The sequence below is a fragment of the Rattus norvegicus genome, chromosome 3 (assembly GCF_036323735.1).
Source record: "Rattus norvegicus strain BN/NHsdMcwi chromosome 3, GRCr8, whole genome shotgun sequence".
Lineage (NCBI taxonomy): Eukaryota > Metazoa > Chordata > Mammalia > Rodentia > Muridae > Rattus > Rattus norvegicus.
In genome coordinates, this window is record NC_086021.1 from 127346506 (window position 1) to 127368089 (window position 21584).

At 37.8% G+C, this 21584-nt stretch overlaps 1 protein-coding gene across 17 annotated transcripts in view; it reads left to right on the plus strand.

Annotated features, from left to right (window-relative positions):
- Nucleotides 1–21584, plus strand: part of Mga (MAX dimerization protein MGA) — a 96137-nt gene that overhangs the window by 45948 nt on the left and 28605 nt on the right. For 13 of the 17 annotated variants that reach the window (XM_008762120.4, XM_063284962.1, XM_006234799.5 and 10 more), the window contains exons 3-13: nucleotides 1057–1996; nucleotides 3909–3987; nucleotides 4090–4185; nucleotides 5880–6011; nucleotides 6242–6346; nucleotides 7710–8377; nucleotides 10321–10666; nucleotides 16072–16298; nucleotides 16865–17047; nucleotides 17564–17633; nucleotides 19696–20213. In XM_008762120.4, the coding sequence (XP_008760342.1) occupies nucleotides 1057–1996; nucleotides 3909–3987; nucleotides 4090–4185; nucleotides 5880–6011; nucleotides 6242–6346; nucleotides 7710–8377; nucleotides 10321–10666; nucleotides 16072–16298; nucleotides 16865–17047; nucleotides 17564–17633; nucleotides 19696–20213 (3364 nt within the window). Of the gene's footprint in view, nucleotides 1–1056; nucleotides 1997–3908; nucleotides 3988–4089; nucleotides 4186–5879; nucleotides 6012–6241; nucleotides 6347–7709; nucleotides 8378–10320; nucleotides 10667–16071; nucleotides 16299–16864; nucleotides 17048–17563; nucleotides 17634–19695; nucleotides 20214–21584 lie in introns of those variants that run through there. The other 4 variants (XM_039106505.2, XM_039106506.2, XM_063284967.1 and 1 more) reach the window with 2 other exon arrangements.

Sequence of the window (21584 nt, forward strand, 5' to 3'; positions counted from 1 at the left end):
TGAAAACATGTCTTTTTGGGGGATAAGAAGGGTGCTGGAATTGAACCTAGGACTTAACACTTAATGGGCAGGCATTCTGCTACGGAGTCACATACTTTATTCCTTGAAAGTGACTTTTTTAATTTGAAAAATTAAAAATGTTTTGGTAGTAATGTGAATATGCTAAGAAGGCTACTATAATGAATTGGTTAAGATGTTAAGTTTTGTATTAGGTATTTTATCTGACATACAGAAATGGACTAGCGGTTTAAAGCACATTAATTTATTGTAATTCCTAGTTATGATAGATTGCTTGTTTATTTTGGTTTCTAGAAACAGGGTTTTTTTCTGTGTAGCCCTAGCTGACCTGGAACTCTGTAGATCAGGTTGGCCTTGAACTCTGAAACCTACCTCTCTGAGCTGGGACTAAAGGCGTGCACCACCACTGCTCAGCTGTAATAGACGTCATTTCCCTCTTGTTGGCATTTGATGATGCATGAATTTTTTTTTTTTTTTTTTTTGGTTCTTTTTTTCGGAGCTGGGGATCGAACCCAGGGCCTTGCGCTTCCTAGGTAAGCGCTCTACCACTGAGCTAAATCCCCAGCCCCGATGCATGAATTTTTAAGAGTTTGATATTTGGTTGATTTTAGCTGACTTTTTTAGTATGGAGTTCTGTATATGTGATCAGTATCTAAAGGCAAACAGATTGTATAAGGTCCTCTGTATTTTGATTTAATGATAAGGGTAAGCTATATTCTTTTTCCATGTTTTATTTATATAAGCAGGGTTAGTTTATGTAGTGATGGGATTGAAATTAGGACTTTTGTGTTCTAGGCAAGCATTCTACCAGTTGAACTACATTCCCAGCCCTGAAACTTTGCTCTTGAATTGTATTTTTTGTGTGAAAAATTGATAAAGGTGTGATGTTGATAATTTACTTTTGAGCACTTTAAGTTACAGAGGATTTTTAAGTAATGACTCATGAAATCTGATGGATTAATTGGTTTTAAGAATTGTTTTTCCTTGAGTCTTGTTTATGGATAGTTCTGTACTTTTTATCTTCTTCTACCTCTCTAGTCATGTGAGCAGTTTTGAAGAAAATTCCCAGATTTCCTCACCATTAAACCCGAATGGAAACTTTAATGTTGTCATTAAAGAGGAGCCTCTAGATGATTATGACTATGAACTTGGTGAATGCCCAGAAGGGATTACGGTGAAACAAGAAGAGACAGATGAGGAAACAGATGTATACTCAAACAGCGATGACGACCCTATACTAGAGAAACAACTAAAGAGGCATAATAAAGTTGATAACTTGGAAGCTGACCATTCATCTTATAAATGGCTACCAAATAGCCCAGGTGTTGCAAAAGCTAAAATGTTTAAATTAGATGCTGGGAAAATGCCAGTAGTTTACCTGGAGCCCTGTGCAGTCACTAAAAGCACAGTAAAAATTTCTGAATTGCCTGATAATATGCTCTCCACATCTCGAAAAGATAAATCTATGTTGGCAGAATTAGAATATTTGCCTGCGTATATTGAAAATTCTGATGAGACTGGCTTTTGCTTAAGCAAGGATTCAGAAAATAGTCTCAGAAAACATTCATCAGATCTCAGAATGGTACAAAAGTATACTTTACTTAAAGAGCCTCATTGGAAATACCCTGACATATTTGACAGCAGTAGCACGGAAAAAACACATGACAGTTCAAAAGGATCAACTGAAGACTCATTTTCAGGAAAAGAGGACTTAGGCAAAAAGCGAACAACGATGCTTAAAATGGCAATACCTTCAAAGACTGTGAATGCTAGTCAGAGTGCCTCTCCAAATACTCCTGGGAAAAGAGGAAGGCCGAGAAAGTTGAGACTCTCTAAGGCAGGACGACCACCTAAAAACACAGGGAAATCTTTAACCGCTTCAAAGAATATTCCTGTAGGCCCTGGAAATACCTTCCCTGATGTGAAGCCTGATCTAGAAGATGTGGATGGTGTGCTCTTTGTTTCCTTTGAGTCAAAGGTATGATTGTAATGACCAGCTTTCTTTTTAAAGTCTGTTATCAGTTTTGAATTGAAAGTTGGATTAAAATTTAGGATCTACTTTTATTAATGTATCTATTTGTGAGTGTGTTTGGGGACATGGAATGAGTGTTAACATTTGGTTTAGTTAATAATAATCTCCTCTTAAGATACTTGCTTTGAAATAGACTTTAAAAATGTACCTTTATGTAGATCTCACTCTATAATTTGTTCAATATATTTATCTGATTAAAAAAGATTTATGTGTGTCTGTATGTGAATGCAGGTGCCTGTGGAGGCCAGAGGTGTCAGGTTGCCATGGAGCTACTAGAGTTGTAGTCACTTGTGAGCTACAGCATCAGTGTTGGCAAATTGAACTTGAAATTTTCATTGTTGCAGTCTCCAAAGCTTAACAATACACGAAAAGTTCACCGATTTTTTTTTTCTGAGATAACTTCATTTCTCCAATACTAGTTAGTTAGTAATAAGTAATAGTAGAGTATTGGAGAACCAATATACTAGCATATTTTTGAGATAAGGTCTCTTTACATAGCCCTAGTATATGTGCTCTGTAGATTAAACTAGCTTTGAACTCAGGATCCATCTGCTGTTTCTTTTGAAAGCTGGGCTAAAGGCATATGCCACCTAGCATCCTTACCCATAGATCGTTTTGGTTTTTGCCCTTCTGACTCTACATGCATATTACTTTTCATGCAGATTTTTTTTAAAAGAATCTTTTCTAAGTTGACTGTAGATATTAGATGTGTCTTTTTCTACCTGGTCTTTTTCCTTCTCTGCTACTGAGAAAGCTGCTTTATGTAGGCTCTGAGACATAAGCATGCAGATTGTATGTAAATACAATTTAATGTTGGTTGAGTATAAGATTATATTCATGTTTAGGGTGTTTGTCTTTTGATATACTCTCATTATATGCCCAGGATGGCCTTGAACTTAGAATTCTCTTGCCTCAGCTGCCACGTGCTGAGATAACAGGTGTGTGCCACCATGACTGGTTTGCCTGATGGTGGTGATATTTCTTTCTCCTCTTCCTTCTCTTTTTTCTCCTCTTCATCTTCTCTGACCCTCCTATTTCCACCCTGAATGGGGAGAACAGCATTGGAGATCAAACCCAGGGCCTTATGTAATAATATTAAGGCAAGTGTTCTACCACTAGACTACCTTTCTTATTTAGACTCTGATGATTAAAGTAATTGCTAATACTGCAGAAAATAATGTACATTATATTGGATGTGGTGATGCGTGCCTGCAATTGTAGTATTTAGGAGGTAGAGAGGCTGCATGATCAGGAAATGACTGCCACTCCCAGCTTCTTAATGAGTTTGAGGCCACCTTGGGTAACATGAAGCAGTACCAACAAAACAAAAAGACAAGAAACCCCAGAAATTATGAGGACATTTACTCCTGTTCTTTGAGTTTGGAACAATTGCTAAAACATGGTATTTCACACACTTAGTCCTTTATTATTAATTTTAAAATATTCTTTGTGTAATTGGTGGATATATGCATATACTTGGGTGTCAGTTTGTATACCAGTGTGAGTGTGTGCAGAGGCCAGAGGTAGGCACCTTCTTCTTTGTTCTCTTCAGTCTTGTTCTTTGAGACAGAGTATCTTCACTGAACCTGGAGCTCACTGATTGGTTAAGCTAACCAATGGGCTTCAGAGAGTCTCTCCTTCATCCTAAACACCACCAGGAGTTACAGAAAAGTGATACCATATCCAGCTATTACATAGATACTGGGGTCAAAACAGCTTCTTGTGATTACATAGCATGCACTGTAGCTACTGAACACCCCTGCCAGCCACTTGTCATTGTCATCTTTTTTTAAAAAAATTTAATTTCTTTTAAAAAATTGTAGAAGCAACATAACTGGGTTTTATTTTTAATGTATAGGAGGCTCTTGATATCCATGCAGTTGATGGGACAACAGAAGAACCTTCTAGTGTTCAGACTACAACCACAAATGATTCAGGTATTACATAACAGTATTTGCTGTTGGGACTGTAGTAGTGGCGTATGGAATATTTATTCTCTCTGATGTACATATTTTATTTCATCATTGTTTTGTGAGTAGGTTCCAGAACAAGAATTTCCCAGTTGGAAAAAGAATTAATAGAAGATTTGAAGTCTTTGAGGCATAAGCAGGTGATACATCCTGCTCTTCAAGAAGGTACTAGATTCAATATGTGGACAAGCCAATTTGTCTTTTGTCCATTTTTGTCTTCCCCTTTTCTTTTCTAGCTCTTTTTTTTTTTTTTTTTTTTTTTTTGGTTCTTTTTTTTTTTTTTTTTCGGAGCTGGGGACCGAACCCAGGGCCTTGCGCTTCCTAGGTAAGCGCTCTACCACTGAGCTAAATCCCCAGCCCCTCTTTTCTAGCTCTTTTTGCTTATTTCTCCCTTTATTTTCTCTTTCACTTTCATCCTTGATTTCATTTCAGTACCTGTCAATTAGCAGTTTATTATTTTTTCCACTTCTAAAGTTCTTTTCAGTTTTAAAAACACATCTAGGTCTTTATTCTAGTAGTTTGTATACAAAGAATATGTATCAGTAAAAAGTATTTTCTCTTCAAAGTGGGAATATTTCACACCTTTTAAAACAATGGCTACATTTATGAGATTTTTTTCCTTTGGGAGTTGGGCACTACTTTTATTTCTTAAATAACATATTTAAGGATACACACACACACATACACTTTTCTTGGGGCTGAAGAGATGGCTTAATAGAAGTGTGCTTGCTATGAAGTGTGAATATCAGCACATACATAAAAATGCCAGGTATGGCAGTACATAACTGCAGTCTCAGTGCTTGAAAAAAAAGAGACAGGATCCCTGGTTCTTGCTGTCCAGTGAGTTTAGTCAAATTGGGATGTTCTAGGTTCAGTGAAAGATCTCTTGATTTCTCCAGTGCTTTCATGCCTGCTTTAATATATGACCTTTTTTGTTTTTAGTGGTAACTTATTCATTAAAGTATTGCTGTGTATAACTTTTAAACTCTCTTTGGAATTTTTTTTTTAATTTAGTGAAATATTTTCCCAAAATGTTGTCTCTTAATTTATAAGTAATTTTCATTTTAGGTTCATTGATAATAACTGGACAATTAGTGACTATAATCAGGTTAGAAACTCCCATCTGTGGCAAATTTTTATTAGAGACCCTAGAAGCCCTCTGAACCTTGGGCTAAATAATAAAAATTTTGGGGGCTGGGGATTTAGCTCAGTGGTAGAGCGCTTACCTAGGAAGCGCAAGGCCCTGGGTTCGGTCCCCAGCTCCAAAAAAAAAAAAAAAAAAAAAAATTTGGATTTTGCTTTATTTATTTATGCTGCTTAAGGAATTACTACAAATTTGGTAACCTAAAACTTTTTTTTTTTTTGTTCTTTTTTTTCGGAGCTGGGGACCGGACCCAGGGCCTTGAGCTTGCTAGGCAAGCGCTCTACCACTGAGCTAAATCCCCAACCCCTAAAACTTATTATATTTTCTATGTATTTATAGTCTCAGCATGACTTAATTGTGTTCTTAATTGTGTTAGGGTCTCACAAGGCTGTTATCAAGATTTTGATGAAGCAGTTGGCAAGACATGCTTTTCTCGTCATTGTTTGCTTCAGAGCAGTTTTGCTCCTATTTCCCCTTAGCTTAGCTTATTGACAGAATTTATTTCCATGCAGCTTTTGTATTTTGTCCTCATTCAGAGGTAGGCAATATGTAATACCATAGCATAAGGATTTAAGTGAAGCTGCTAGTGTTTACTGAATAATTTTTGCTTTTTACCATTTCTTTAATAACTCTTAAGTTTTTTCTTTTTCTTGTCTTTTCTTTTTTTTAAAGAAAGAAGGGAAATAATATGGGCTGTGGTCCTTTTTTCTCATAGTGGGCTTAAAACTGAATTCAGTGGATCCAACAATGAGCATTGATCTTAAATACTTGGGAGTACAACTGCCTTTGGCGCCAGCCACCAGCTTTCCCCTATGGAATGTTACAGGAACCAACCCTGCCTCACCTGGTAAGTATGTAGGTAGCATTTGTATAAGTGAACATTGTTTTTCTTCTTTAATGTTTAGGTTATTTGTAGTGTAAATTTGAAACATTACTTTTATTTTCCAGTTTAGGATATTTTAGAGTGAATCTTTCATTTCTTGGCATAGAATTAATACATAGATATATTCATAATAGAGAAAGAGACATATTGGCTGGCTAGAACTTTGGTCATTTCTTTTGCTTTTTCTTTTATAGATGCTGGATTTCCTTTTGTTTCTAGGACAGGGAAGACTAATGACTTTACTAAGATTAAGGGATGGAGAGGAAAATTTCATAATGCTTCTGCATCTAGGAATGAAGGTAACCAGATGCTTTGATTGTTGGTTTTTTTTTTTTTTTTTTTAGTATCACAGATTCAGAAAGTTCAAACAGCTTCTCCAGTACTTTCCTACTCAGCTTAAGCCCAGCTTCTTTTCTGTTTTAAAATGCAGTCTCAATGAGTGTAGAATGCTGGACTTGAGCTTCCAGTCCTTCTGCTCAGCCTCCCAAAGTGTTGGAGTTACAAGCATATGCCAGCAAGCCTGGCTGGGCATTAGTGTTTGTTTTACTTTTAAATTCTATGTATGTTTTGAAAAATGTGGTCTTGGCCTGGGGTAGAAGCACTTGCCTTTAATCCCAACACTTGGGAGGCAGAGGCAGGTATATTTCTGTGAGTTTTAGTCCATTCTGAGTACATGGCAAGTTCCAGGCCAGCCAGAGTTACATAGTAAGCTGAGACCCTCTTTCAAATCAAGTCACTCTCATAGAACCACTTACCCTTTTCATCTCTCTAAACTGAACTAAAAACAGTGTCTTGCTGGTGTTTGTTTTCTCCCTAGCCACACCCTGGAGTTCCACTCCTAAATAATCCTTGTACTTAGTTACAAAAAGCATCATTTCAGGACTATATACCTTCAGAGCTGTCTAATAGTTCTGATAGTCTGGTGCCTCACAATAAACTTGTAACCCAAAGCTTTTGATTGGCAGTATGAACTGTTTGCCTGCTTTTCCTTTCTCACTGGATTTGTTTGCTCCTACCCTAACCAACTTAGTTTATCATTTGTCCAAATGAAGTCATCTTTACCTTTGAGTTTGTATATAGTCTTACAACAATATATTTAAATCTTTACTGATACTTTTCTTTCCTAAAAATAGGATGTTGCTAAGTATGGTGATATACCATTGTAGTTCAGTCACTTGGGAGGCAAACAGTCAAATAAAGGAGGATTGTAAGAAGCCTGGCCTAGTTCCTATATAGCCAGATTCAAGGCATCCAGGGCTACTTAGTGAGAACATGTTTCAAAATAAAACAAAACCAAATAAATAAAAACCCTTAAAGGTTATGCTCTCTTTTTTATGGCCTACTTTCTTTCCTTCCATCATTTTTCAGACTCTAGGGACTCTTAAATAATTCCTTGGCATTCTGTTGATTTTTTTTTTTCCTTTTTTCTCTTGCTGTTATGTTTTTACTCCTCACTGATTACTGTAGTTAAGTGAAAAGGTTTGATGACTTGTATCTGAGACATTGTTTTATTTTGCTTGGTTTTCTGTTTTTTCTTCTTTCTTGAGTAGGAACAGTTTACAGAAGTTTCAATAGCATATAGCTCAGTACTCCTAACCCTGTAGAAAGTTCTTAGAGAGCTGAGACCCTTGAAGGTTTAAATGTCTTGTATCTCCTTTCTAGGTGGAAATTCAGAGACTTCACTGAAAAACCGTTCTGCTTTCTGTAGTGATAAGCTAGATGAGTACTTGGAAAATGAAGGCAAATTGATGGAAACAAGCATGGGTTTCTCTTCAAATGCTCCCACGGCTCCCACATCTCCAGTAGTGTACCAGTTACCCACCAAGAGTACCAGCTATGTTCGAACTCTTGATAGTGTACTAAAGAAGCAATCTACCATTTCCCCTTCTACCTCTCACTCCGTGAAGCCTCATTCTGTAACCACTGCTTCTCGAAAAACAAAGGCTCAGAACAAACAGACAACAGTCAGTGGCCGAACTAAATCATCTTATAAGTCTATTTTACCATACCCTGTTTCACCAAAGCAGAAAAACTCTCATGTAAGCCCAGGAGATAAAATTACCAAGAATTCCTTAAGTTCGGCTTCAGATAATCAGGTGACTAACTTGGTTGTGCCATCTATAGATGAAAGTGCATTTCCAAAGCAGATTAGTTTGCGGCAGGCCCAGCAGCAGCACATTCAGCAGCAGGGAACTCGCCCTCCAGGCTTGTCTAAATCTCAAGTAAAGCTTATGGACCTGGAAGACTGTGCACTCTGGGAAGGAAAACCCAGGACCTATATTACTGAAGAGCGAGCAGATGTCTCCTTGACAACTCTGCTTACTGCTCAAGTAAGTATTTGCTATTTTCTGTCAACATTGGTACTTAGCTAAAAATTAGACATTGGTACTTTAGGAAGCAGATAAGTTAGGGTTTAGCATTTTAATTACCTAGGTAACAATTAAGGGGATATCTTCAGGGGATGTCTTCACTTATTCTCTATGAGCTAATCTTTTGAGTCTAGCTCTCTTCTGCCAGTAGAGGGCGGGAAGGAGGAAGGGAGAAAGACAGACAGAAAGATTGATTCTGTACTGAACTGCTTGCTGTCTAAGTATGAGGAGTTTAAATTCCTAGCACTGCACACAAACCAGGTGTGGCTGCTTGTAACTCAAACACTTGGGAGTTGGGGACAGAGATAGGTGGATCTTATTGGCTAGCCAGTCTATCCCAAATGTTGAGGTTCAGGTTCGATGAGAGACTATATCAAAAAACAAGGTAAGCTAGGCATGGTAGTATATGCCTTTAGTTTCGTTGTTGTGGTGGTGGTGGTGGTGACGGTGACAGTCTCACTATGTTGTTGTCCTGGAACTTGTACTATAGAACTTGTTCTCCTTGAATTCAGAGACATCTGCCTGCCTCTTCTCTCAAGTGCTGGGATTAAGGGTGTGGGATACAACACTTGGCTTGGCATATGTCTTTAATCCCAGTACTCAGGAGACAGAGCCTGTTTGGGGCCATCCTGATCTACATAGTGAACGCCAGGGTAGCCAAGCTACATCGTGAGACAAAAAAAGATGGAAAGTCATACAGGTGCCTGACTCTGATCACTAGACTTCACATATATATCCATGGGGTAGCATAGTTCTACATTTGTACATGCCTATACTGTACATGTGCCACAAATAAATAAATACTGAAGGGGGGAAAATTCTGGAGCTAGCAAGCTGGCTTTGCGCGTAAACTTGCTTTGTGTATAAACCTTGTGACTTGAGTTTAATTCCCAGAAACAATGCATAATGCATAATCTTGTCTTCTGACTGCCTTCTGTGCTGTGGCACGTGCACCCTCATATATCATATACACACAATAAGTAAAAATAAAATAAAATTCTATACTGAATTCTAGAGCTGAATATCATGAGATGTTGGTAGTAAATGCTTTCCTGTAATTGTGTTTATGTGGTATGTGCATGTATAGTGTGTTTCTATGCATTATCATACATACACGTGTACAGTTGTATATACATCTGTGCATGCATATGTGTTTGTAGGTAAAAGTTCATATGTCACATGCCCCTCTCTGTAATCTGTGGAAGCAGGATCAAGCTAGTTTAGCTAGCCAGCTGACCCCAGGGATCCCTCATCTCTGCCCCCAAAGTACTGGGATCCTAGGGATCCTATGTGGCTGTCTTGCCTGCCCAAGCTTTTATGTAAGTTCTAGGGATCCATACTCTGTCTTAAATGCTTAAGTGTCAGCACTTTATCCACTGAGTCAACTCGCTAGCCCGTGTCCTGTATTTTCTAGTCATTATAAAGAGTCAAGCATGTATGATTTTTTTAATTTTTATTGTTTACTAGGGCATTTTGTATAAATAGTAGTAATAATTTTGTATTTTGCAGACCATATATGCTCTTGGAGAGTTATTGCTAGGCTGTTCTACTCTAAGCAATATGAGCTTGCTTGTGCTCCAGGAAAACCATATGAAACGTTGTTTGACCTATGCACCTTAGACTTCTCAGTTCCTGCAGAAGAACATTATATGTGGTTTCTGTTGAGTAAATAATCTGTATTTGGTATTTTTGATGTCAGTTAATGAGAAGTCTCCTTTGCTAATGCATTAGAATGGCAACTTGTTTATTCAGAGCCCTAATTATATGTGTTGTCTGACCTTTGACTCTCTGTTAGTCTTGTGTTATTAGTGCTTATAATCAGAAGGTAGATCTGTATGTGACTCTTAAGTTGGTGGTAGTATTGGAATGATTTAGTAAATTTTAATGTTCTTCTTTAACTTTAGGCATCTCTCAAAACTAAACCTATCCACACAATCATAAGGAAACGAGCTCCTCCATGCAACAATGACTTCTGCCGCCTGGGTTGTGTATGCTCCAGCCTAGCTTTAGAGAAGCGCCAACCTGCTCACTGCCGCCGACCAGACTGCATGTTTGGTTGCACTTGTTTGAAAAGAAAAGTTGTGTTGGTTAAAGGGGGATCTAAAACAAAGCATTTACATAAGAAGGCTGCTAATCGGGATCCATTATTTTATGACACACTGGGAGAAGGAGGAAGGGAAGGAGGAGGAGGAGTCAGAGAAGATGAGGAACAATTGAAGGAGAAAAAGAAGAGAAAGAAGCTTGAATACAGTGAGTATTAGTTGACTTAAAACTTGACTTTTTTTTTTTTTGGTAAAAGTTTACTTTTTATATGTGTATGTACTTGTTTCTGTGAATATATGTAGAGGGGCCAGTTGAAGTCATGTATTTTTCTTAGTTGATTTCCACTTGATTGAAATAAGTTTTAACATTACACTTAACTTATTTTATATGTGTGTGAATGTAGAGATCAGAGAACAACCTGAAGAAGTCGGTTCTCTCTCTTTACCATGTGGGTCCTGGGGATTGAACTTATGCTGTCAGGTTTGATGGCAAGTTCCTGATGTGCTGAGAGTATTTCACTGAAACTGGAGCTCACTAATGTAGTAGACTGGTTGGCCAACAAATCTCTAGGGTGTGTGGGGGGGATGGGTGGGTGGGCTGTTTGTCCATTTTCTTAGCACTAAGGACCAAGACTCTGCTTGCTAGCTAAAGCACTCTACAGTTGAATTAAATCTTTTTTCCTTTTTTCTTTTTTTAAATTAATCATTTCATTCATTTACATCTCAAATAAATGATATCCCACTTCCCAGTTACGTCCTCCACAAACCCTCTCCCCTTTGCCTCTATGAGTGTGCCCACCCACCCACCCTCTCCTGCTCCACTGCTTCAGCATCCCCTTACGCTGGGGCATCAAACCTCCACAGGACCAAGGACCTCTCCTCCTATTGCTGTCAGGCAAGGCCATCCTCTGCTACATATGTATTTGGGGCCTTGGATCCCTCCCTCTACACTCCTTGGTTGGTGGTCTACGAACTAAATCTTTAATCCCCTCTAAAATGTTTTTTTTTAAATGTGTGTGTGCGTGCGTGTGTGTGTGTGCGCCTGAATGTTTATGCCATCTGTATGCAGGAGCTCTCAGAGGTCAGAAGAGACATTGGATCCTCTTGAACTAGAGTTACAAATGATTGAAACATCATGTGGGTGCTGGGATCTGAACCCAGGTTTGGTTTATTTGTGGAGGCAGGGTCTCTTGTTGAGTTTAGCAGCTGGTCCCAGGGATTCCCAGTCTCAACTTCTCTAGGCTCTAAGGACTCAAACTCTGGTCTTAAATGCTTGAATGGCAGCGCTTATGAGTCGTCTCCTGAGCCCTGTGTTGTGTATTCACTGTACATCTCCCCAAACATGCTGGCTCCCAGTAACCTCAGCATTTAAGATGCTGAGGTAGGATGGCTGAGTTCAAGTCTAGCCTAGTTAATAGAGCTAGTTACTCTGTCTCAGTTGCCTCTCCACCAAAGAAAAGCATAAAATGCCATCTAATAGAAAGTAGACTTTACCAACAAGGTAGGAAAACATCTCTGGATATCAGTTACATTGCTAGACTAGAAAATAATATCTTTAAAGTAGAAATTACAAGTTATTGATACAAATATATTTTTAAATGTATTAGATTTATTTTAAAAAAGACCATGTTTTGGAAGTTAGGTGATGTTCAAGAGTAGAAGATGTAAACCACAGGCAATGAAAACCAAGAAGACTAAGAAGGCGAAGATCTTGGTACAAGGAAATTCAGTAACTGAATCAGTAAGCATTGTGGTAAAAACTTGAGCAATTAGTAAAAGTAAAGATAATCCATCTGAACAGTTGGAATAGATGTAGTGATGCACAGTTACATTTCCTCTTTAAATGGTTATTTGTATACGTTCTATAAGGATTAATCACATAAGCATGACTTTGACGATGAGTTGATAGGCTTTATGGTTTTTGGAATATAGTGGCTTATATACAAATGACTGAATACTTAAACATGATTATAGAACAGGAATCAGTAGCATAAACCCAATGGCTGTGTGAGAATATTAGAGCTGACAAGGTAGAAGGGGCAAAGTTAAGATCCCCACCTTCTTCCATCCTGGTGACTTAGTTTCCACTAAATCATGACTAAATTTAAGTCATCATTAAAATTACAAATAGTTAAAATTAATTATTGGATTTGATTTCAAAGTCAGCCTGGTCTATAGAGTGAGTTCCAAGATAATCAGGGCTATACAGAGAAACTGTCCCAAAAGACAAAACAAAAATTAGTTTTTTTTTTTAAAAGATAGATTGATTGATTTTACACACACAAACACACACACACACACACACACACACACACACACAAACACACACACACACACACACACACACACACACACACACACACACACACACACACACACACACACACACACACTGTAGCTGTCTTCTGAGACACCAGAAGAGGGCATCAGATCTCATTACAGATGGCTGTGAACCACCCTGTGGTTGCTGGGACTTGAGCTCAGGACCTCTGGAAGAGCAGTCAATGCTCTTAACCACTGAGCCATCTCTCCAGCCCCCCAAAAATTAGTTACCAGTAGGGACTATGACAGTGGATCTCCAGTAGAAAACTTATTTACTTTTGCTCGTTTCTTTGTACGATTTTAATTTTTACATGTTTATATGTTATAGCTAAAATATAAATGAAATCTTTCTATTCTCCCTGCATGAAATCTAGACCATTATTACTCATTTCTTTTTGAAATTATGATAGACTTAAAGGATTTATATAGTTAAAAAACTCATTAGTCCATGCATGTGGAGGAAAACTAACATTTTCGGACACTGTGGGATACAATATAAATTTAGTTAATCTTATATATGCTAAGGATGCCTTTTCATTTTGCAAATAGATGCTTAATCTCAGTTTACTATCCAAGTTGATATAGTTTTTCTGACAAGGCTCCATGTGTTTTCTATTGTGATATCTAAAGTATGGTTTTTTGAGTTTTTATTTCTACCTCTTTACATTATCTTTTGGCTTTCTCTGTCACCTGTTTATCCTTTGGTTTATCAAAAAGTATGGCTGCCTGTGTAAAGACCATGTGGCTATTTGCTGTGGGCAATATCAAACATAAAAGGATAAAACCTGGCATTCTTGTTTCTCAAGCCCTCTTAAAATTTTCTTGGAGACAGAACACTTACTTAAGTAGTGAATCTGTAGTGAAGATTAAAATAATTGATCCTTATATTCATTCTGATTAAGGGAAAAAAAAGCTTTAGGAACAGAGGTGACTTAAACTATAGGCATCCAAAGGATAGCAACAGATTGTTATAAACAATTCCATGCTGATAACTGGACAATTCAGAAGACAACAGTCCAATTCATTGGGAGACATGAAACTCATAAGTAGAAGAACCAATGGGAACAATTGTGTATGCCAGTAATCCTGGCACTCAGTAGGCTAAGGTTGAATATCTAGAGTTCACGGCCAATATGGGCTACATAGTGAGACCCAAACCTGTCTCAGAAAAGTATAATTTCATCTTGTTAAAGAATTAGTAAAAGCACCTGTAATAACCATCAGGTTTACATTACTTTACTCTGAAATCCTGTACATACAGAGATAATAAATAGCACCCACATGTAAAACTGTCCTGTAAAATTGTCTCATTCTAGGAGGCTACACTCATGATTAACCTACACATTGATCTTACAAGAAAATATATACCAGTATCTCTTGTGAGTATAGATTCTAAACACAATTTAGCAGAATAAATCTAACTATGTATTGAAAGGCTTATGTATCATGACTGAGTAGAGTACAAGGACAGGGTTGCATCCCAGGAATCTGAATTTGGATTAACATTTGAAAACCAATCAACAGTCAGGCATGGCATGGCAATGCACATTGGCATTTAGGAGGTAGAGGCAGGTAGATCTCCAGGCTACACAGTAAGAGTGGAGAGAGAGAGAGAGAGAGAGAGAGAGAGAGAGAGAGAGAGAGAGAGAGAGAGAGAGAGAGAGAGAGAGAGAGAGATATCAATTTATCAATTTAACATAGTTTTCCATGACCAGAATAGACTTTTAAGCATATAATCCTCTCAATAAGTATTTTTATTTTTATTTATTTTTCTTTTTCTTTTTTTTTCCATTTTTTCTTTTTTCTTTTTTTCGGAGCTGGGGACCGAACCCAGGGCCTTGCGCTTGCTAGGCAAGTGCTCTACCACAATAAGTATTTTTTTTTTTTAATATTACATTTCTCTTTTAATATTTTTCATCTTCCATTTTATTTGGTACACCCATCAGTGTTCTTTTTTTTTATTTTATTTTATTTTTTTTTAATAAGTATTTTTAAAATAAAAAAAAAATTGACAAAAGCCAGCTTGACATAGTGGCACACACCTGTATAAGCATATGGACCTCTGTGAATTTGAAATTAGTCTGGTCTACATAGTGAGTTCCACCACAGCCAGAGATATGTAGTGAGACCTATCTCAAAAATATAGATTAAAAAAAGAATTGGCAAAATTTATTTTGGGAACACTAGAAACCAGCCCTTTTATCTTTTTAATAATGAGATCTATGAAACACTTTACAATGTGTAGTAATCATGAAAGACCAAGCTGCTACTCATTTTCCCCCAAAGACAGAATTAGGATGTATGTACTGTTACTTCTGCTGGGCAGTTATGGTTCATGTCTTTAACCCTAGAACTCATAAGGCAGAAGCAGGCAAACTCTGAGTTTGAGGCTAGCTTGTGGTCTACACAGCAAGTTACAAGACAGCCAGGGCTACACAGAGAAACCCTATCATTTAAAAAAAAAAAAGTCACATCTGCATAACATTGCACTGAACAGGCAAGTGTACTGCCATGGCCTGCAGTCTCAGCACTCAGGAGCTTAAGGTGGGAGTGTTACTAAAGACCAGCCTGGGTAACAGCCACAACCTTTTTCTAGAAAACTACACACTGAAGATCCTCCTAGCTGGTGTATTAAGGTATGTAAGGTATCCAGATGGGAAAGGAAGAAGTAAAACGAACTTTTTCTATAGAGAGAAAAATCCTAGGTCAGCTACAGCAAGCTGCTAGAAGTATGAATTAATTTAGTCAGACCACAGAATATATCATTAGCATAAGTAATAAAAGCATCAGACAGTTGGAAATTGAAATAAAAATTATTGTTTAAAATAACATTTAAGGATTGGTGGGATGGCTTAGCCAGTAACTTGCTGTCAAGCCTGATGATCAGAGTTTGATCCCTGGAATCCACATGGTGGAGAGAGAACCTACTCCCAAAAGTTACCCTCTGACTTTTACACATGTTCGTTTTATGCAGGTCTGCCTCCACCCCCAGTTCTGAAATCATAGCTAAAGAGATGAGGCATGATACACTTAGCAGAAGATACTAAGATGTATGTATCTGTGTATACATACACACACTTTGTTTTAATCTTAGCTATCCTCTTGGTTGGAGAGTAGGTACTCTACAAATATTTGATTAATAGATGAATAAATCAATGGCTTTTAGGGAGCATCTGTTTGATACAAGTTACTGTCTTTTGTGAGGGAGCATATATTGTTTTGGCCTTGCTCTGTGCTGAACTTACATATTGCCAAAAGTACCTTAAATATCTTACCTTGTCTTCTGTTCAGCCGTGTGTGAGGCAGAACCTGAGCAGCCTGTCCGACATTACCCACTGTGGGTGAAAGTAGACGGTGAGGTAGATCCAGAGCCGGTTTATATCCCAACCCCTTCTGTCATTGAACCTATAAAACCACTGGTGCTGCCTCAGCCGGATGCATCTTCTACTACCATAAAGGGCAAACTAACCCCAGGAATTAAACCAACTCGAGCATATACTCCCAAGCCCAATCCTGTGGTAAGCATGTTTGTTGTTGTCGTAAGTTCCATAAGTCATTTGTAAAGGTGATAGATTCCAAGTAGAGCTTTTGTTAATATTCTGCTAAGAATTTAGGTAGTGTATTTGAAAGACCTTTTCTCTCTGGCTCAGTTAATTTGCTCTCACTTTAACAATGTGATAAAATGGATAAAATGGAGGTGAGTAGTAATAATTGAAGATAGCCAAGTTTTTCTTGAAGTTCATAGAAAGTGAACTTTTTTATAATTTGTTCTTTATTTTTGTGTATGTGTATGTATATAGGTGCCCTTAGAGCTCAGATATGGTTATGGGATCCCCTGGAGCTTGAGTCAGACACAGTTGTGGGGCAGAGGCAGAGGTAGATTTCTGAATTCAAGAGTTCTAGCCTGGCTACTATTGGGAATTCCAGGATAGCAAGGGCTACACAGAGAGATCCTATATCAAAAACAAAACCAAAAACCCAACTTTTGTAATGGAAACAAAAATTAAATTCTTTCTTTGGATTCAAGGATAAGGTTTTTCCTTCTATCATTAAAATGGTCTGTTTTGTTACTTGAAACTTACAGATCCGAGAAGAGGACAAAGATCCAGTCTATTTGTACTTTGAAAGTATGATGACTTGTGCCCGAGTTCGAGTGTATGAACGAAAGAAAGATGAACAGAGACAACTGTCTCCACCCCTGTCTCCATCCTCATCATTTCAACAGCAGAGTTCCTGTTACTCTAGTCCTGAGAACCATGCTACAAAGGTGAATTGCTTGTTTCACAATAACCTTTTAATTTCTAGTTCCCTGTCGCTGGTATTAAAATTTTTATTACTATCTTCATAATCTTCTTTGTGTTTCCTATAATGTATAAATAAACCCATTTCTCCTCACATTTACTTAAGTAATCTATCTTTCTGTGTTTACTACTAAAATCCTGATAATGAATAATTAAATTATTTTCTAAATAACTCAGTCATTATTAAGAATGTTGAAGATAGGGGTTGGGGATTTAGCTCAGTGGTAGAGCGCTTGCCTAGCAAGCACAAGGCCCTGGGTTCGGTCCCCAGCTCTGAAAAAAAGAAAAAAAAAGAAAAAAAAAAGAATGTTGAAGATAATAAAACTATATTTTATTTATCTACTTTGGGGGGCAGGATTTTATAATATGATAATACAACTGGGCAGATGTGAAGTTATGGATTATTTTGCTAATTTATGTCCACTCTATAGATAATAAATTTTTTTTTAATGAAAGTATTTCTGTATTGCTTCCCTCTTTAGGAACTTGATTCTGAACAGACCTTAAAGCAGCTTATTTGTGACTTGGAGGATGATTCTGATAAATCCCAAGGTCAGAATAAAAACTAGATATTAACAGTTATAGTAATTATTATGTAATTATGAATTATTTAGTGGCAAAAATTCTTAAACCACTAATCCCTAATATGACACTGTGCTTTTTCTAACCTCTGCACAAGCAGAAGTATTTCCTCATCATTTGCTTTAATAGCCATAGAAGGTCTGCCTGTGTTGATTGGGTATTTTATTTCAGAGAACATAAAAGAATCATCTCTGAAAAATTTTCTCTTTTCAAGCCTCAAGGATAAGGGGATCATTAGCTATTAAAATTTACCTTAGGTTTTCCATAGCCACCACCATTGGGCATTTGTAAAGGGAGAGAAAAGAAGAATAACTATCACTGATGATCTAGAAGTCTCAACTGCCAGAATTTCTATGAAGAGATTATAACCTTAACAAATAGAAAGTTAGCTCTTTGTTTTTGGGTATGCAGCACCTACGCAGCAGCACCCCACACCCGCCTCCCCCACCCATGTGGAGAGGTTTAATGAGAGAAGAAGAGTAGAGGAGACGAAAGGCCGGCCATGAGCATGTGGAGGGAGGTGGGGGGTGGGTAGAGAGAAGGTACAGGGAAGAGGGAAAGAGCAGGGAAGAGAAGAGAACAAAGAACAAGAGAGCAGCAGCACTCTTCTTATAATAACATAGTATGCAGTAAATAAAATGGTTTTTGTTTTGCATTTAAGAAAGTGGAGGAGGCTGCTTGCGACCATGTGCATTCTGTGGATGAGCTGGAGGCTAAATCCTTGACACGACTCTAGCACATTGGTTGAGAAGCTCCACTGTAGAAATTTGGTGTCTTATGAAATATGTATCTTGTCAGCATGTCACTATGATTTGGGATACATTAAGAACATGAATCAACTGTATACAGTGGAACAACCATATTTAGAGACATAGCAGAGTTGTAGTAGAAACTAGTCAAAGGATATGCCTTAAAAATTGTTTTTTCTTTTTTAACTACATTTGTTTATGTGTGTGAGGCAAGTACATGCTTGTCGTGGCACACACGTCAGAGAACAGCTTGCAGGAGTGTGTTCTCACATTTCATCATACAGGTCCAGGGATTGAACTCAGATCAGCAGGCCTAGTCACAGTGCTATCTCACTGTCACTTTTGTTTTGTAAACAGAAACGTACCTTTTAACTATTTAGTGTACATGTTTCAGAGCAGGCTTATCAAGGATCTGTGTTTGGCCTGTTTGGATATCAGGACTGTCAGTCTCTCTCTCTCTCTCTCTCTCTCTCTCTCTCTCTCTCTCTCTCTCTCTCTCTCACACACACACACACACACACACACACACACACACACCCTCCCTCTTCTTTCTCTCCCTGTCCCTTCCCCTCTCCCTCCCCTTTCCTCCCTCCCCTCTTCCCTCCTCTCTTTTTCTTTCATGTATATGAATGATCTATCTGCATGTACACCTGCATGCCAGAATAAGACATCATCAGATCACATAGATGGTTGTGAGCCACCATGTGGTTGCTGGGAATTGAACTCAGGATCTCAGGAAGATCAACTAGTGCTCTTAACTGCTGAGCCATCTCTCCAGCCCAGAACAATAACTTCTATTAAGGAAACTTTACCTTATTTATAGGTCATACTTTGCAAGGCAGTATTTTTTATGTTTGTGGCCTTTTAGAGAAATGCTTAGGAAATTTCCTTTTTATGAGATAATTTAGTCTATGGATAGTGAAGACAAGTGTCTAGTTCTGTGAGTTTTTTTTTTCCTGGAAAACTGCAGAATGTTGAGTTTATACACTAATGTTAACACTGAAATGATCAAGTGAGAAACTTGAATTTCTTTCAAAGTTCAGTAGCATGCCTTTAATCCCAGCACTCAAGGAGCAGAGGCAGATGGGTCACTGGGAGTTTGAGGCCAACTTGATCTGCATAGTGAGTTCCAGGACAGCCAGGGCTTTTATTCAGAGAAACTTGTTTTGGAAAACCAAAAAAAAAAAAAAAAAAAAGGATTTTCCTACAACCCTTATCAAAGTTTAGTACAGAATGTCTGTGATCTGTGTTGTAGAGGGTTTTTCTATTTAATTTTTAAACAGAAAAGACTTGGAAATCCTCTTGCAATGAAGGAGAGTCCTCTTCTACCTCTTATGTACATCAGAGATCACCTGGTGGTCCCACCAAATTGATAGAGATCATCTCAGACTGCAACTGGGAAGAAGATCGAAACAAGATTTTGAGCATTTTATCTCAGCACATCAATAGCAACATGCCACAGTCACTTAAGGTGGGCAGCTTCATCATTGAGTTGGCTTCTCAGCGGAAGTGTCGGGGTGAGAAGACCCCTCCTGTTTATTCTTCCCGTGTGAAAATCTCTATGCCATCAAGTCAAGACCAAGATGATATGGCTGAGAAATCTGGATCAGAGACTCCTGATGGTCCATTGTCCCCGGGGAAAATGGATGATATCTCTCCTGTGCAGACAGATGCCCTGGATTCAGTGAGGGAGAGATTACATGGAGGCAAAGGTCTGCCTTTTTATGCAGGGCTTTCTCCTTCGGGGAAGCTTGTGGCCTATAAACGTAAACCCAGTTCAACTACATCTGGGCTTATCCAGGTGAGAATTATATTTAATCTGGGCATAGTTCCTTTTTATACTTAGCCGATATCTTGATTTTTTTTTTTAATACTCAAGCCCTTTGTTGACCTTAGGTCATATTTCTTCAATTTTTCTGGGAACTGGCTAATAAAATCATTATTTCTTACTGTGATAAGTGTAGGTTAGATAAATACATAAGGCAAAGTTTATACACTGTTATATAAACAGATATGGAGCCTTACATAGCTTATGGTTTTCTTTCTATTCTTTTCAGAAAGTTTCTTTTTATAAGCTCTAGTGATCCTAACTAAGCAAAATTAGGCATTTAGCTTGGGTCTTAGAATATCTTACTGGCATAAAATTTTCAAAACAGAAATATATAGATTACCAAGTATAGTAGAGAGAAGTTGGCTTTATAAGTCAGGTGGTGATGGTGCATGCCTTTAATCCTACCCACACTTGGGAGGCAGAGAGATGGATCTCTTGAGTTCAGGACATCCAGGGATACAGTGTGAAACCTTGCCTTTAAAAAAGAAAACCAACCAAGTCAGGTACTATATATGAGTAGTAATAGGGAGGGGAGTTGCTTATTTTCATTTGCATGTTTTACAATAATGGGTTGAACCTAGGTACTCTTATCACTAAGCTACATTGATACCTCAGGGAAAAATGTAATTCAGTAAGATGTTATCTAAACACATAAAGGCTTTTTGTTGTTGTTTTCTAGTGAACTGTAGTTATTTTCTTATTTGAAATTTTGTGAGATAAAAATAACTCCTTGCTGTTAGTAAGTTAAGTAGTAAATTGGCTTGTAGAATTTTCTCTGAAGAAAGAAGTTGTGAATTGAATGTTAGCTATATGCAAGCCCAGTAGCACATGCCTTTAATCCCAGCACAGGAGGTAGAGGCAGGTAGATTTCTGAGGTCATGGCTAGCTTGGTCTACAGAGTAAGTTTCAGGATAGCTTTGGCTACACAGAGGAACCCTGTCTTAAAAAACTAAAAGAAACAAAATCAACTGTATAACTTGAATGCACAGTCAGTTTGTAATACATGTTGAACATTGTTTTTTTTAAAGATTATTTTATGTATATGAGTACACTGTAGCTGTCTTCAGACACACCAGAAGAGAGCATTGGATCCCATTACAGATAGTTGTGAGCCACCATGTGGTTGCTGGGAATTGAACTCAGGACCTCTGGAAGAGCAGTCAGTGCTCTTAACTGCTGAGCCATCTCTCCAGTCTCATTTTGAACATTGTTAATCCCCATACCTAAATTTGACATTATGATCGCCAGCAAATAGAAAATTCCACAACTGCCTTCTTGTGATGGGTTATAATCAGAATGCTAGCACACTAAATACTATTATGTAAAGTTACCTATGGTTCT